General features: G+C 42.2%; 1 protein-coding gene across 7 annotated transcripts in view; it reads right to left on the bottom strand.

Moving 5' to 3' along the window:
• rimbp2a (RIMS binding protein 2a) overlaps window positions 1-16,506 on the bottom strand; it is a 71,945-nt gene that overhangs the window by 53,244 nt on the left and 2,195 nt on the right. For all 7 annotated transcript variants that reach the window (XM_086300477.1, XM_086300473.1, XM_086300480.1 and 4 more), the window contains exon 3: window positions 3,364-3,510. In XM_086300477.1, coding sequence (XP_086156603.1) covers window positions 3,364-3,510 — 147 coding nt within the window. The remainder of the gene's footprint in view (window positions 1-3,363; window positions 3,511-16,506) is intronic.

The raw sequence follows: 16,506 nt of genomic DNA, 5'->3' as shown, positions 1-16,506 counted from the left end.
GCCTGGGTGTGGACACTGAGAAGGTGTGTGTATGTGTGTTTGTGCTTGCGTCTACGTTGCACTGAGCTGTTCTCTCTCCATTATCAGATCTTTTTCAAGACACTGTGAACGACGCCACAGAAAATAGTAGTTACACAGGAATATCTTAGAGAACACACCTGGGATGAACTGAGTTGGAGAGAAAGAGTAAAACACATCTTGTTAAATGTCAGCTGATACAACAACCTTGTGAGTCAAAACAGTGTGAGAAAGTGGGTGGTGATAGTGTTATTCCTGCTGAGTTGTGAAGTTAATTTCAGCATACTGTTCTATTGTTAACCTCGTTTTATTCGTGTGTCATTGATTGGAAGAACTTAAGATACAGATTGTGGGGTCAGGTAAAGCAACACAGCCATTTAGGATTATTGATTAGCCGTTGCTCCTCTTTGCACCGGCACAACTCATATCATTGTGAGGCCTCTCATCTTAGTTGGCCAGCTGCTAGCAGTACACAATTGTTGCCATAGGGATGGTGTCCAGGGAGACAGCTGTGGCCTTTTAGCAGCAGCCACACAACAGACAGAAGGTCATTCCTCACCGAGGGAACCTTTCTCCAACTGTCCATCACAGATTGTTTCCAGGCAACAGGTCAAAAGCCCTTTTTTTTCTTCCTTCTTCCATCTTCGCAGTGTTTCCTCTTGCCATTTAGGAAGCAAAATAACCAATTAAATTCAAGAAAAAGCAGACACATGGGAATATAACTAATAAGCAGGCAATGAAATTAAGTTTCAGCATCACAGCAAAGATTCAATTAAAAACTTTGAAATAGTAGCTTATATAACTTCCTGGTACCCTGGTCTCACACCTCCCTATAATATATTAGCACCTTTTTAAATTGACATGGGGCAAACATGTTAGCAAACTGTTTCCTTTTTCTCATCCAGTTAATACTGACCCAACATGAGCATTTAAGCTCTCCCTATTAGTCCTGAGTCTTCATGTAGTAACAGACTGACTCCACACCAAAAAGACCCATGAAGCCATGCTGGCCCAAATAAAAATAATTTAAAATGTTAAAAAAAATGTAAATATTTTCTCAGTTTATTATAATCCGAAGTAAATTGTATGCTATTGTTACCTTGGGAATATGTGATTATATACTTTATGCATTTAGGTATGCAGACATCGTCGAGATGACCTATTCAAGTTCAAACCCAGCATCAGAATGGGGAAGAAAGAATTTAAGTAAGAAACTCCTGATCTACTGAGATTTCTGAAAAACAAGCAACTGTTGGGTTTACAGAAAATGGTCTGAAAAAGAGAATGTATCCAGTGTGAGCCAGTTCTCCAGGTGAACATGCCTTGTTGATGCTAGGAGAGAAGCCAGACTGCTTCCAGCTGACAGGAAGGAAACAATAATTCAAATAACCACTCATTATAACCAAGGTATGCAGAACAAATCTCTAAACCAAACCTACAAGCAGAAGGGCTTCAGCAGCAGAATACCACACCAGGTGCCCCTCCTTGGTCATTGCTGCTGCAGCATTTCAATGGTAGGGTAAAAATATAGGGTAAATAACATGAAAGCATGGATCCATCCTGCCTTGTATCAATGGCCCATCCCATTGTGACCACAGTATACCAATCTTGGCTACTACCAGTGGGATAACACACCATGTCACAAAGCTTACATGATCTCAAACTGGTTGGTTGAACATTACAGTGAGTTCACTGTACTCAATGACCTCCAAAGTCTTTAGATCTCAGTACAATAGAGCACCTTTGGGATGTGTTGGAAGAGTAGATTCTTGCCATGAATGCACAGCTGAGAAATTTCCAGCAACTGTGTGATGCCAGACCTCAAAATCCAGGAAACAGTTCTGGTGTACTACCATATTTCTTCTCATCTTACATCAAAGTGTGTTTTATTGGAATTTGTTATTAGGCATCTTTTGACTGTGACAAAGTGGAAGAGCAGTTGAAATGCTTTCCATTTGTCCCATATGTGTTTACCTTTTTTTGCACATTGTACACATTATTCTGTTATTGATTTGCTATTTGTCAAGTAACATTGCTTCACTCACCATCCCGGGTTTGTTTGTGTAAGCATTCTGTTGCCGGCAAATCAAACATTCTGCAAATTAGGACAAATACTAAGTTATGTTTCTCTATATTTTATTATGTTACAGATTAAGTCCTTTGTTCATACTGTTTTCAGCATTCTCAACAAGACAAGTGATGGAAGGGCTATCCAAAAATAGGCTCTTTTTGGTTTCGTTTAATGCCCCGACAAAGGCCACAGTGCATCTGCTTAAGGAAATGTCTAAAATGAACCCTTTCTCATTACTGAGCTTCTCTTTGATCCATAGCTGAGTCTGTCTTTGCATGAATGACCATGGTGCAGTGCTGACTGTGTGAGTGAAGCTATCAGCAGCAACACCAAAAAGATTGTCAGGCACCCAGCTGGATTGCCTCCTAACAGTATCTCCCGTATTTAAAAATAGCACGCACACACAAAATTACACAACATTACTGCTTTATGTTGTGGTTACTTTGAATGTTAGGGAGGGAAAAAAAATAAAAGACAAGTTTTGCTTTGACGGTTTTCTGTTTACATAGAGAGAGCAGTTTATCAGAAAGTTTTACATATAACGTTACTTCTCAGTGGAAGAAAGACTGATGGGAGACAGAAAGTTTGGTTATTTTGTCATTTGTACAGTATCTAGCTTTAATAATTTTTGTCTGGAAGGAACTGTCAGAAGATGTCTCAATTCGATCGTGGCCACAACCTTTAACAGCAGGTTGTGGCAAATTTTCAAATATGAAATTATGTAATTGATGTTATTATTTTAACTTGAAAAACACATTCAAATAAAACAAATTAAAAGGCTGCAAAGGAGGAACGGAGCTTGCAGATTTCACTCTCGAACTGATTTCAAACGATTGCCGCTCATAGCAGCAGCAGCCACTACGCTCTGTCAGTTCCCCTCTGTCAGTGTGTCAGCGCTCCTGCTAATGGGCATGTTGCCAAGACAACAGCTCAAACACCTTGCCATCTGGGACCACCTGGTGGAGGCCTCCAAAAGACAACTTCACTAACTTGACTTCACTACACAAATACATGCATGAAGGCAGAGTGCAAACTGGCACTCGCATCTACAACACACCCAACCACCCGCCTATCTGTTTTGCACTGAATTATGCTAGCCTACTGTGCTCCTTTAGTAATATTTCATCTGGTATATCCAAGCCAAAAGAATATATATCATTTGAAATATGACTGCGTTCGCTGTCAGAAGAGACAGACAAATGTAGAAATTATGTGTCAAAAATTATGTCTGTGGAAAATGACATAACTGGGGGTTCATAAAGTAGCAAGCATACCACTTTCTTATACTGCTGTTTCTCCTGGCGAAGTGTGGTTACTTCAAGCTTTAGAGCTCGGTTTCTCTCCTCCAGCAGTCGAAAGCGGCTTGCGTGGTAGACAGTGGAGTGGCCTGTAGCTTGCTGAGATGAAACATCATATCTGGACTGCAAGACAAATAATAAAGATAAGAATAACCAGTGTTGAACATTCCTGTATTATTAAATACAATATCATTTTAGTAGTAGCTGTAATAGTGCTGGTAGAGCCAGGCTAACACTTCTGTGAAGCAGTCCTTCAAGACCAACATTATCCTGCTGCTAAGATGTTACAAGTGATCATGTTCATATGATGCCATGCAGGTTTAGAGGTTTAAAGCCTCAGGCAGACTGGGACCAGTTGGTCAGCCCCAGGCACCACTGGTTGTTAGGATAAATGTGTATTCCATGACACCAACAACCTATATATATACATATACATATATATAAAAACACCCAGCACGCCCCTGCGGGCGGTTTATCCTTCAAGCTCGGGTCCTCTACCAGAGGCCTGGGAGCTTGAGGGTCCTGCGTAGTATCTTAGCTGTTCCCAGGACTGCGCTCTTCTGGACAGAGATCTCCGATGTTGTTCCCGGGATCTGCTGGAGCCACTCGCCTAGCTTGGGAGTCACCGCACCTAGTGCTCCGATTACCACGGGGACCACCGTTACCTTCACCCTCCACATCCTCTCGAGCTCTTCTCTGAGCCCTTGGTATTTCTCCAGCTTCTCGTGTTCCTTCTTTCTGATATTGCTGTCATTCAGAACCGCTACATCGATCACTACGGCCGTCTTCTTCTGTTTGTCTACCACCACTATGTCCGGTTGGTTAGCCACCACCATTTTGTCCGTCTGTATCTGGAAGTCCCACAGGATCTTAGCTCGGTCATTCTCCACCACCCTTGGGGGCATCTCCCATTTTGACCTCGGGACTTCCAGGTTATACTCCGCACAGATGTTCCTGTACACTATGCCGGCCACTTGGTTATGGCGTTCCATGTATGCCTTGCCTGCTAGCATCTTGCACCCTGCTGTTATGTGCTGGATTGTCTCTGGGGCATCTTTACACAGCCTGCACCTGGGGTCTTGCCTGGTGTGATAGACCCCAGCCTCTATGGATCTTGTACTCAGAGTTTGTTCTTGTGCTGCCATGATTAGTGCCTCTGTGCTGTCTTTCAGTCCAGCTTTGTCCAGCCACTGGTAGGATTTCTGGATATCAGCCACCTCCTCTATCTGCCGGTGGTACATACTGTGCAGGGCCCTGTCCTTCCATGATGGTTCCTCGTCTCCCTCCTCTTTCTTGGGTTTCTGCTGCCTGAGGTATTCACTGAGCACTCGGTCAGTTGGGGCCATCTTCCCAATGTATTCTTGGATGTTCGTTGTCTCATCCTGGACTGTGGTGCTGACACTCACCAGTCCCCGGCCCCCTTCCTTCCGCTTAGTGTACAGCCTCAGGGTGTTGGACTTGGGGTGAAACCCTCCATGTATGGTAAGGATCTTTCTTGTTTTGATGTCAGTGGCTTCTATCTCCTCCTTTGGCCAGCCTATTACCCCAGCAGGGTACCTGATCACGGGCAGGGCGTAGGTGTTGATGGCCCGGATCTTGTTCTTACCGTTCAGCTGACTCCTCAGGACTTGCCTGACCCTCTGCAGGTACTTGGTGGTTGCAGCTTTTCTAGCGGCCTCTTCATGGTTCCCATTTGCCTGCGGGATCCCCAGGTACTTGTAACTGTCCTCTATGTCTGCAATGTTGCCTTCTGGTAGTTCAATCCCCTCAGTTCTGACTACCTTCCCTCTCTTTGTTACCATCCGACTACACTTCTCCAGTCCGAACGACATTCCAATGTCATTGCTGTATAGCCTGGTAGTGTGGATCAGTGAATCGATGTCTCGTTCACTCTTGGCATACAGCTTGATGTCATCCATGTACAGGAGGTGGCTGACAACTGCTCCGTTCCGTAGTCGGTATCCGTAGCCAGTCTTGTTAATGATCTCACTGAGGGGGTTCAGGCCTATGCAGAACAGCAGTGGGGACAGAGCATCTCCTTGGTAGATCCCGCACTTGATGGTGACTTGTGCTATGGGCTTGGAGTTGGCCTCTAGTGTTGTACGCCACATCCCCATTGAGTTCCCGATGAAGGCTCTTAGGGTCCCATTGATCTTGTACAATTCTAGGCATTCCAGTATCCAGCTATGGGGCATTGAGTCATAGGCCTTCTTGTAATCAATCCAGGCAGTACACAGGTTGGTCAGTCTGGTCTTGCAGTCTCGGCTGACTGTTCTGTCTACCAGTAGCTGGTGTTTTGCACCTCTGGTATTCTTGCCAATCCCTTTCTGTGCCCCACTCATGTATTGACCCATGTGCTTGTTCATCTTAGCCGATATGATGCCTGACAGGAGCTTCCATGTAGTACTGAGGCAGGTTATTGGTCGGTAGTTGGATGGGACCGGTCCCTTCTTGGGGTCCTTGGGGATCAGGACCGTTCGACCTTCGGTTAGCCATTCCGGGTGTCTCTCGTTAACTAGCAGCTGGTTCATTTGTGCTGCCAGACGCTCGTGGAGTGCAGTCAGCTTCTTTAGCCAGTAGGCGTGAACCATGTCGGGCCCTGGTGCTGTCCAACTCTTCATACTGGAGACCCTTTCTTGGATATCTGCCACTGTGATGGTTACTGGACCCTGTTCAGGGAGGTCGCTATGGTCTGCCCTCAGATCCACTAGCCACTGAGCATTGCCGTTATGGGTTGTGTCCTTCTCCCATATGCTCTTCCAGTATTGCTCCGTCTCCAGCCTTGGTGATGCTTATCTCTTATTGTTCCCTTGCCACTGAGAGTACACCTTTGCTGGTTCTGTGGAGAACAGCTGGTTTATTCTCCTGCCTTCTATCTCTCTGGTGTACCTCCTCAAGCGGATGGCCAAGGCTGTGAGTCTTTGCTTGGCAGTTTCCAAGGCCTCAGGTATGGACAGTTTGCTGTATTTCTTATGCACCTTCTTTGCCGCACCTTTCTGCAACTCCGTTAGTTGGCTAACCTCCCTCCGTGCTACTTTGATCTTGCCCTCTAGCCTCCTTCTCCATGGAGGGTACTGCCCTTGTGGCTGTTCAACTTGTAGCCAAGTATCTCACTGATCGCTGTTGCTGTATTGTAGATCAGCTTGTTAGCGTCGGTAATCGTGGTTGTAGGTATCGTCCGTAGTGCTGCATTAACATCATCTAGCAGACCTTCTGAGGGTACTTCACGTAATCTTGGTAACCGGCTACGGGGGATCCAGGTTTCAAGCTTGGCCATGATCCTATTTTTCAGGTCAGTTCCTCTCGCGCATATATATATATATATATATATATATATATATATATATATATATATATATATATATATATATACATAAATATTTGTCCAGATACAGACGGACAAAATGGTGGTGGCTAACCAACCGGACATAGTGGTGGTAGACAAACAGAAGAAGACGGCCGTAGTGATCGATGTAGCGGTTCCGAATGACAGCAATATCAGGAAGAAGGAACACGAGAAGCTGGAGAAATACCAAGGGCTCAGAGAAGAGCTCGAGAGGATGTGGAGGGTGAAGGTAACGGTGGTCCCCGTGGTAATCGGAGCACTAGGTGCAGTGACTCCCAAGCTAGGCGAGTGGCTCCAGCAGATCCCGGGAATAACACCGGAGATCTCTGTCCAGAAGAGCGCAATCCTGGGAACAGCTAAGATACTGCGCAGGACCCTCAAGCTCCCAGGCCTCTGGTAGAGGACCCAAGCTTGAAGGATAAAACCGCCCGCAGGGGCATGCTGGGTGTTTTGTTTTTATATATATATATATATATATATATATATATATATATATATATATATATATATATATTAGATAGTGAAAAACAGGAACTTTCTGTCATTTAATTGTTTATCTGTTACATAATTACTTTGCTGTAGTATTTATCGATGGGAAAAGCTATAAAAAGTTTAGAAATCTATGCACTCCTTCACATTTCACATCCAGTGGTCCCGATTGGAGTCTTTGCCAGGCTAATTCTGGCCCCCTGGATTTATGTTTGATACCTCTGTCCTAAACCAAAAAACTAAATCAAATGTGACCCTGTGCATATTAGCAAACATATTATCCACAGGGAAACATGAAGGTGTCTGTCTATTATCGTCTAATGGCAATTACCCAAAACCTTAAAAGTGAAATTCAGGTGGATCTCATGGAAGATGTGCAGCGGACAAGTTTTGTCATGAAATCCTCCAGTGTGTATAAAACAATCTGTTGTCCACACAGGAGTCATCACCCTTGTAATAATATTTAAACACACAATCACATTATATTATTAATGTGGATATCAGTGCCACATTTACTAGAGATATTTCACTACAAAACCTGGCAACCTCATGGTGACCTAACAGGAAACGTAAGGCAACCATTATCTGCATAAAATCATCTGGCACTTTATTCAAGTTACTTAACCAACCAATTCGCATGATTAATATACAGTAAAGAGAAGCCATATTGACAGTGTTTCTTACAACAGTCTACTGCTTCAGTCCCATATGGTCAGTGACAGGAAAGGGATTAGTGGGTCTGATAATGAAGCTGCTGCAGCTCAGTCTGCACATCAGTGTATTTTTTTTAACATTTTCTTGATGGCATAAAAAAGCCTTTAAAATCCAAAATTTCACTTGCTTAAATTCTCAGTGGAAATGTAGTGCATATCTGCAACAGGCAGGCTGGAAGCATCCCTTGTGCTGCTGAGTTAGTCTTCTTTCATGAAAGACATCCATCGGAGCAGTTTGGTGGCACTTTTCCATTCATAGCTGTCGTGTTTTGGAATAGAACTGCTATGCTGTCTGTCTTTTTTCAAAGTTTCCAATCACGCTGGAGCTACCAGAGGGACTGTAGATAGCAGAGGTATTAGGCAGCTTTTTTGCTGAAGTGAGAGAAAATCTGATTTAAGATACAGTAAAAATGTATTTGTGCCTCCTGGAATTAAACACAACCCCGAAGATAGAAGGATGCATTTTGCTCTGATATATATACAGAACATTCCCCTGTACGTAAGGCTAAAGAAAGATTTGGTGCTGTGCTACACTCTGCTTACTTTAAGTATTACAGGAAAATGTTAGAGAAGTATAATCTGAAATGCCCGAAAAAGCATTAGTCTTTCATATTTGCCTCCTGAAAAAGCACACTTAGCCTGCCCAGACACACAAGTATTACCACATTAGCACCTCAAACAAAGGAAAGCTTTTGCCTGCATTACTTTGAAGTCTGTTCTCTTTTGTCTTTTCCCTCCCTATACTAGCTTTTCATCTAATTTTTTTTTAAGTTACTAAACCCATCTCAAGGAACTTTAAAGCTGTGGTCAAATTGTCAGCCCACTGTTCTCATCAAGCATTATTTCTTTTTACCAATCTCTGACAGACCAACCAACAGATGGCTCTCACTTCAGTTTATATTATTCTAATATATCAATTTGCTTGTTACCAGAACAGTTGGTATTTTGGCACACAAAACAATTCACACACTCGCACACATACAAACAATAACCAGATCCCCTTGATGGAAAGCCAAACCATCACACTCCACAAAGCACATATGAAAAAACAAAGTTGCAGACAAGATGACAGTTTACCCACAGAGCGTAAGCTTCTGAAGCCAGTACGATGGAAGTGCCAAGTAGACAGAAAGACAGCCAGATCCACCTGTTAATACACCAGACCCGCTAAGCAGTCGAGCCTACACATATATCCACCAGTGTAATATGGTGATCTTTCCAAGAACAGACAGAGAGATGGACCTGCCAACCAGTGCTGTTGGTTTTCCAAACAGACAGACAGACTAACACATTCTGTCAGGCTGTTCAGAGCAAGATATTAGGCCATATTGACGTCCCTATGAGAGCTGATTTTGTGAGTCATTTACCACAGAACCACTGGTTTCCAGATTTAACATGCTAAAAAATATATATGGCTAAAGGCAGGTAACCTCTTTAGTGACTTGACAACAAAATGAAAATATTTTCTCAGCTTCATTTAAAATATTTTGGACATTTTAGCATCTGGGTGACTGGACTCTGGAGCAAACACATAAACTCTAATCACAGGCAGTTAAGACATCCAAGGGAGACATGATACCATACAATCAGACTCCTAATTTAACAGAGTTTGGTGCATCTAAGCACTGTAACCAGTCCCTGTCTGGCAGGGCCCAATTGTGCCGTCCACACAGGAGTCGTCATCCTTGTACTGAGAAAGCTGGCAAAGCTGCTCTGACAGCAGTTACGTCAGAGTTTAGAATAATGGCACACTCATGCACACTGGGGTCACAGGAAATACCAACAGCATTTGCTTCTAAGTGTGAGCCAGAAAAGGCGCAATTAAAGGAAGATTATAAAAAGTCCAGATGCTAAGCTGGTATTTTATCCATTCTCTGCCTTTAATTCAGAGAGAATGAGCAAAAGGCAAAATGTTTTTCCATAAAACACATCTGAGTCACTCCTGGGTGACTAGGAGTGACTCAGATGTGTGACCTTGATCTCTTGATTTAGGCCACCAATGTCCAAAGTAAAACTTTAACAGATCTTTAAAAGGCCTGGAGAACTGTTGGTCAAGAGCACAAATAAAAATTACAAGAAAATCCAGCTCCTGAGGGGTGGCTCAAGATTTTTGCACAGTGCTGTACATCCAATATTCTGCACAAGCTATGGATAACCATAAGACAACAGAAAATATTACCAATATTAATACCATATAAATCGGCAGACTGAGGGCAGAGGGATGAGATGAATTAATTAGTTGAGAAAATTCAGACGCAATACAGTCTCAGAAACAATCAGCGAGAAGACCTTGCAGCAGTATACATAAGATTTTTACCATCTGAGAATTTTCTTTTGTATTTAATATCTCAATGATTTTACATAAATAGTAATAATAATTTACTCGTGTTTGTATAAATCTGCCACAGCATCTCATAAGTTGCTCTGAAGTAGTAAAATCTGCCTGTTCCCCATAAAACCAGTCTGTTTTACTTCCACTCATGCAGTCTCCGCCTGCGTGACAACCTTTGGGAATACAGCAATACTCCACTCTCAGAGGAAGTGTATGCCTCCAGTCTGATTTAATGCACTGGCCAAGGTTCTTACCTGTGTGCAGTGTGGTTGGTTTATATTGCTGTTGTGTGTGTCTTTGTTGATTTCAGTGACCCACAATGTAAGATACTTTCACTTCAGATTTTATATGTTCCGTCGAGAGTCTTTTTAATTTTGTTTTGTTTGTTTTTTACTTCCATCTAAGGGATATATTCCTTTTTTGTGTTTGCAATCGGTAAAGGTCACAGCTGTGGAGTGCTGTAGTGTGTGTACTGCTCAAAGGCAAGTCTGTAAAGCAGGTAACTGCTACAAAGGGATTTGTAGAGCTTACTGACTGCTATACTTAACTTCCATGACATATTTCACAGAGCCGTGTTCATAATTTTCTGATGAAGTGCCAAGGAGCAGCGCACTAAAAAAGGTAGGCAGGTGAATGACGCAAATATTTATTGCATTGATACCAACACTGGTATTGGTATTGGGTCGATATTAGTGTGACAGGATAGATACTTTCTTTCTATCCTCCACGTTTAGTATGATGGCCACTGATTTGTGTTAAATAATGAAAAGCTGAAAGGTGTGTATTGTGTTAACTAAGTATTTTGGAAACTGAAAATCTCACTGATTTAGTGGTTATTAAAATGTGTTAAGAATTTCTCAATTGATGATGATTAATCTCATAAACACTGAGGCACTGCTCTCTACTCTACATAAGCTTCCTTTATCAGATAAAAGTATCGGTATCAACAATATTGGCCCAGCATTTACTTGGTATGTAATCTATGCCAAAATGTTCAATATGGTACAGCACAAGAACACATTTCTGGGAAATAAAAATAGCAAAATAACATTCATTAAAGGCTATGAAGACAAGCAGCAGAAACCTAAAAATACAGGGAGCTTAATTTCTGCACAATACCGGTGACAACAGCGGTGATGGACGCACAGTGAGTGCATTATCCATTTAAAACTAATGAACAACTGGAGGCTGGGGGAACTGTTTATTAACCAAAGCAGATAATGTGGGTAGCTATTAAGATATTACAGCATATGATTATGTAATACGGGCTTTTTACTTCTTTATACCCCTCACAGTTAAGCTTCACTCCCATTTTCCAGCAATTAATAGCTACCAACTTTATCAGCACGCAGACAAATGCTGTGTGCTTTCAAGAGTCTGCTTAATAAGAATCACATTTTCTGGGACGTCTGTGGATTGCTGCTTTGTTTGATGACTCCCGCTAAAGGGACACAGTAGAATAGATTAGGGAGGCAGCATGTGGTGGCTGGACTTGAACCAAGGGCACTGTGGTTAAGTGGCGTGTGCTCAGCCAACCGAGCTGCCAGGATACCCCGAAGGTAATCTTTTTTTTTTTGACTAGGGGGAATTTAAATTTATTGTCATGTCGCCATCTGGTGAGGAAGTGAAACACTTGCATCCGTGCTGCCTGATGCCTGAGGTGGATACATATGATCAAAAACAAAGAAAGAAAGGACGAAGCAAAGGAAGAAATCCAGCCAAGATTTTCAGAGAAACAATTCGCCCACTGCTCCTTTGAGGAAGAACCGTTTATATTTTTAATACAGTTACTTATTTATTTGTTCATTTATTTATTTATTTATTTTAGAGAGGTTTGCACAGTGATGCTAGCGTGCAGTGGTTTTGCAAAGAGACCCACGGTAATAACACTGTCCCTACTGCAAACGCAGTATCTTTTTTGTCCCGAATTGTCTCTCTTTTCTTCCCGTCACACCACGGACCGGCAGCGGAGGCGCAGGCGACACGTCACTGTGCGTAACCCACGTGTGTGTGTGTGTGTGTGTGTGTGTGTGTGTGTGTGTGTGTGTGTGTGTGTGTGTGTGTGTGTCGGGGTCTTAGTGCATCTGTGTGCGTGCTGCAGCTTCAACAGCTTGCCTAGTCCACACACACCCGTGGCTGGCCTGGATTATCACCTTAACAGCGAGACCAAAAACAGTGCCACCTTCCTGGCACCCAAACAGTTCCTGCACCCTCTCACCATCGCTGCCAAACACCCCCCACCTCCACCTTTCTACTGGTGTCAGTACCTTTCTCTCTTACTACGTCTGTCATCCAAAGGATGTGTTCAATTGACCAAACATCAACGTCACGCACGCGAAAAAAGGAGGGATGTGTTGGAGGGGCATGCACGGCATTACATCATACATCGTCCACTTCACCTGACCTCGCAGGTGAAGTGAGGCTCATATTTTGAGTTCAGAAGTTGTCTTCTGTAATTTGCTAAATAATCTTAGATAATCTTGATGTTAGATAATGATGTCTGCTTTTCTCACTTGATACGTACATGTTTCCAGAAATGAAGAGTTTTTGCTGAAACATACAACACTGTGTAAAAGTACTGAGCCACCCCACATTTCTTTATAATGTTGTAGGAAAATGGGAAATATGTGCAGCAATTTATTGAAAGGTGTGTGGAAACTCACATGGAAATGCATTATATAAGGCAAAAACAGAGTTTGTACCATTCTAATGAGCTTGAAAGTCAATATTCAGTATTTAGGTTCCTTTGTAAGTGCGCATCCGCCATTAGAGTGCTGCATCCTGTAACCTATAATTTCCTTCGGGATTAATAAAGTATTCTGATTCTGATTATTCTTCAAGACAGTCTGAACTCTCTTAGGAGAGCTTTCCTGTGATATCTTCAAGCAGTCATAAGATTATATAGTTCCTCCTGCTTCTTGAACTTCATTTAAAGTTGTTCTTTGGGTGTTTTTTGTTTGTTTTTGTGTTAAGTTGGTTGTTTTAGTTTGTTTCTGCTCCTTTATCTGTCGAGATGCTTCAATAATGCTGAGGTCTGCGCTCTCAGGAGGCCCATCCATCACTCATAGTGTTCTGTATGTTTTTATATCCAGGTATGCTTTTACTGCATTAGGTATGTGTTTGGGAATACTGTAACGCTGAAAAATGAAGCCATTAACAATGAGATGCTTTCAAGACAGGTATTACATGATGGATCAAAATTTGATGGTACTTTCCTATATCAATAATTCCATCAATTTTAACAAGATCTCCAAGCTGAAAAGCAGTCCCAAACCATGGTAGAGCATCCGCCATATGTTACAGATAGACACTCACTGTTGTAGTTCTCTCCTGACGTCCTCTGCACATATCAATGATGATTCAAACCTTAGATTTACAGTTTTTACTGAATGCTTAAACCCTAACTGTGATTCTTATAGCACAATTTCTAAAACTATTAATACTTATAGCAAAACCACTCACTGAGTTTGCAAAACTAAAAGCACAAACACTGCTTTGCACTCAGTTTGCCATTTTGTAACACACACTTTGCAAACCTGTAGCTACAATCCACTGCACAGCACTCTTTTTGCAGAACTATAAACACAACTCACTGCTTTACACTCAATTTCCAAATGATCAACGCACTCCTAGCAAAGCTAAGCTATACTATACAACCGTGGCTCAGGGGGTTGGGAAGCATATCTGTAACCAGAAGGTCGCCGGTTCGATCCCTGGGCTCTCTGTCCTGGTCGTTGTGTCCTTGGGCAAGACACTTTACCCTACCGCCTACTAATGTTGGCCAGATGGGCCGATGGCGCGATATGGCAGCCTCGCTTCTGTCAGTCTGTCCCAGGGCAGCTGTGGCTACAACTGTAGCTTGCCTCCACCAGTGTGTGAATGCGAGAGTGAATGAATAATGGTATTGTAAAGCGCTTTGGGTGCCTTGAAAAGCGCTATATAAATCCAATCCATTATTATTATACACATTTAAGGCCATTATTTACACTATTTTGCCAACTGTCTGGCACACTGTCACATGTGAAAACTTTTTTAGATAATTAGTTCACTTTGCAATCAGCCTAAGCACTATAATACAGGTAAGGTGTGTGTGCGGAGTACAATGGAGGGAGCAGAAAGAGTGAGAAGTAGAGGAGGCCGAGGAAGAGGACGTGGAGAAGTAGGATGAAGAGGACGACAAGGACAAGGAGGAGCAAGAGGAAGACGAGGAGGGGGGAGAGGAAGATGAGGAGGGGGGAGAGGAAGGGTAGGAAGAGTAAGAAATAGAATTGCTGATGACATCAGAGCTACAATAGTGGACCATGTAATCAACCGTGGAATGACCCTGAGGGTAGCTGGCCAACGGGTCCAGCCTAACTCGAGCCGCTACACTGTAGCAAGTACCATAAGGACATCTTGAAATGAGAATCGGTTAGTACAGTCACTTCGCACAAAGATTTGTAGCACTGCCATATGCCAATGAGAAACACACCAATACCATTGATGTAAAAATACTGAAATTGTTACTTTACAGAATTGCTAGATGACCAGATGCTGGGGGCAGAGGAAGCATGTTCACTGCAGACCAAGTAACCCATATAGTCATTATGGCGATTGCAAATAATCCTATACTTGGAAATAAACACTTGTGTTTGTTTTGATGTGTTTGAATAAACACCAGTACTTGAAGTTTGGATCCCTCTATGCTTATGGATCTATGACAGAAGTATGAGCTCAAACTGACATAGCCTACCTTGTGCACAGAGAAAGCAAAAGCCAGATGTGTTTTGTATTCATACCATCAGTGTGCAGTTGGCGCATTGTGTGCTTAGTAGATGATGGCTTGTGTGTACTGTTTGATACGGAAACACCATTTTTACGAAGGTGTGAAGAGTTAATCTAGCTGTGTTTGCTTTTGCAAGAGAACTACAATGTTTTGATTATTGGGTGACAGGTTTTCTTATTTGTGTGAAGAGTTTTGCAAAATTAGCCAATAGTTACAAAAAATGTGCTTAAGCAATCAGAAAAAACTGTAAACACCAGTACTTGAAGTTTGGATCCCTCTATGCTTACGGATCTATGACAAAAGTATGAGCTCAAACTGACATAGCCTACCTTGTGCACAGAGAAAGCAAAAGCCAGATGTGTTTTTTATTGATACCATCAGTGTGTAGTTGGTGCATTGTGTGCTTATTAATATGATGGCTTGTGTTAACTGTTGGATACAAAAATACAATTTTTACAAAGGTGTGGAGAGTTAAGCAAGGGTTATTCGCTTTTACAAGAAAACTACAATGTTTTGCTGATTGGGTGACAGGTTTTCTTATTTGTGTGTAGAGTTTTGCAAAAATAGCCAATAGTTACAAAAAATGTGCTTAAGCAATCAGAAAAAACTGTAAAATCTGGATTCATGACTCTGTGTGTTCTTATGTAATTTTGCATGCCTCAGCCTTTTCTCCCTGCTTCCCTTTGTTCAGAAAGGCTTCTTTACAGCCAAACTGTTATCTTTGGCATTTCTCACAGATTTAGATAAAGAAATGGGAAGAAAGAAAGGGGGTCTGTAACAAGAGAAATCATTTTTTTGCTAAAATGTTTGTTATCTGTAGCCATATCACTGGTTCATCCCTTGAGATAGGTCCCTTTTTATGCTTGAATGATTCATAAGTCAGTGTTAAGTGGCTTAACAAACAAAGACAAAAACCCCTAACACTGGTCAAGTACAAGAAGTGGGCTGTAAATGAGAGAAAAAGCCTCCTATGTCCAAACAGAAACTTTGAAAGACCTTCATAAAACCTTGAGAACTATTGCTCAAGACAACTTAAAACATTACAAGAAAGTCTGACTTCCAAGTAGTCAGACTTTATTTGGAAGTAGCCACTTCTACAAACAAACAATACAGAAGTAGACCTTTATGCCTCAGAATCAACACCTTGTTAAAAACTCAGACTATACCCTCGACTCCACTCTGTTTCATCCATGTCTACCTATAGCATTTTAAGGTTTGGAACTTTTCTCTAGGATTAAAATCTACACTGTCATGTTCCTGGTCCCAGTCCTACCTTGCATCCTATTTGCTCTTTTCACCTCCTCTAAATCCCTGAGAGAGGGCTCAAATTAAATTAGGTTTTAGTGAGGTTACATCAGCACCAGGCACTCAATGTATTATGTAGTACTAGTTCTCGGTTTAGCTGGGACAGAGCAAAGAGTACGGAGGGGAGGACAGAATGAAAGAGACACATGGGACAGAGGACAGGACAGAA

This window comes from Aulonocara sp. 'chitande type north' Nkhata Bay, linkage group LG7 (genome assembly GCF_057382095.1).
Source record: "Aulonocara sp. 'chitande type north' Nkhata Bay isolate Kocher_YH1m ecotype deep benthic linkage group LG7, A_spYH_male_GT1.1, whole genome shotgun sequence".
Classification (NCBI taxonomy): Eukaryota; Metazoa; Chordata; class Actinopteri; order Cichliformes; family Cichlidae; genus Aulonocara; species Aulonocara sp. 'chitande type north' Nkhata Bay.
This window is presented reverse-complemented; position numbering and strand designations above follow the sequence as displayed.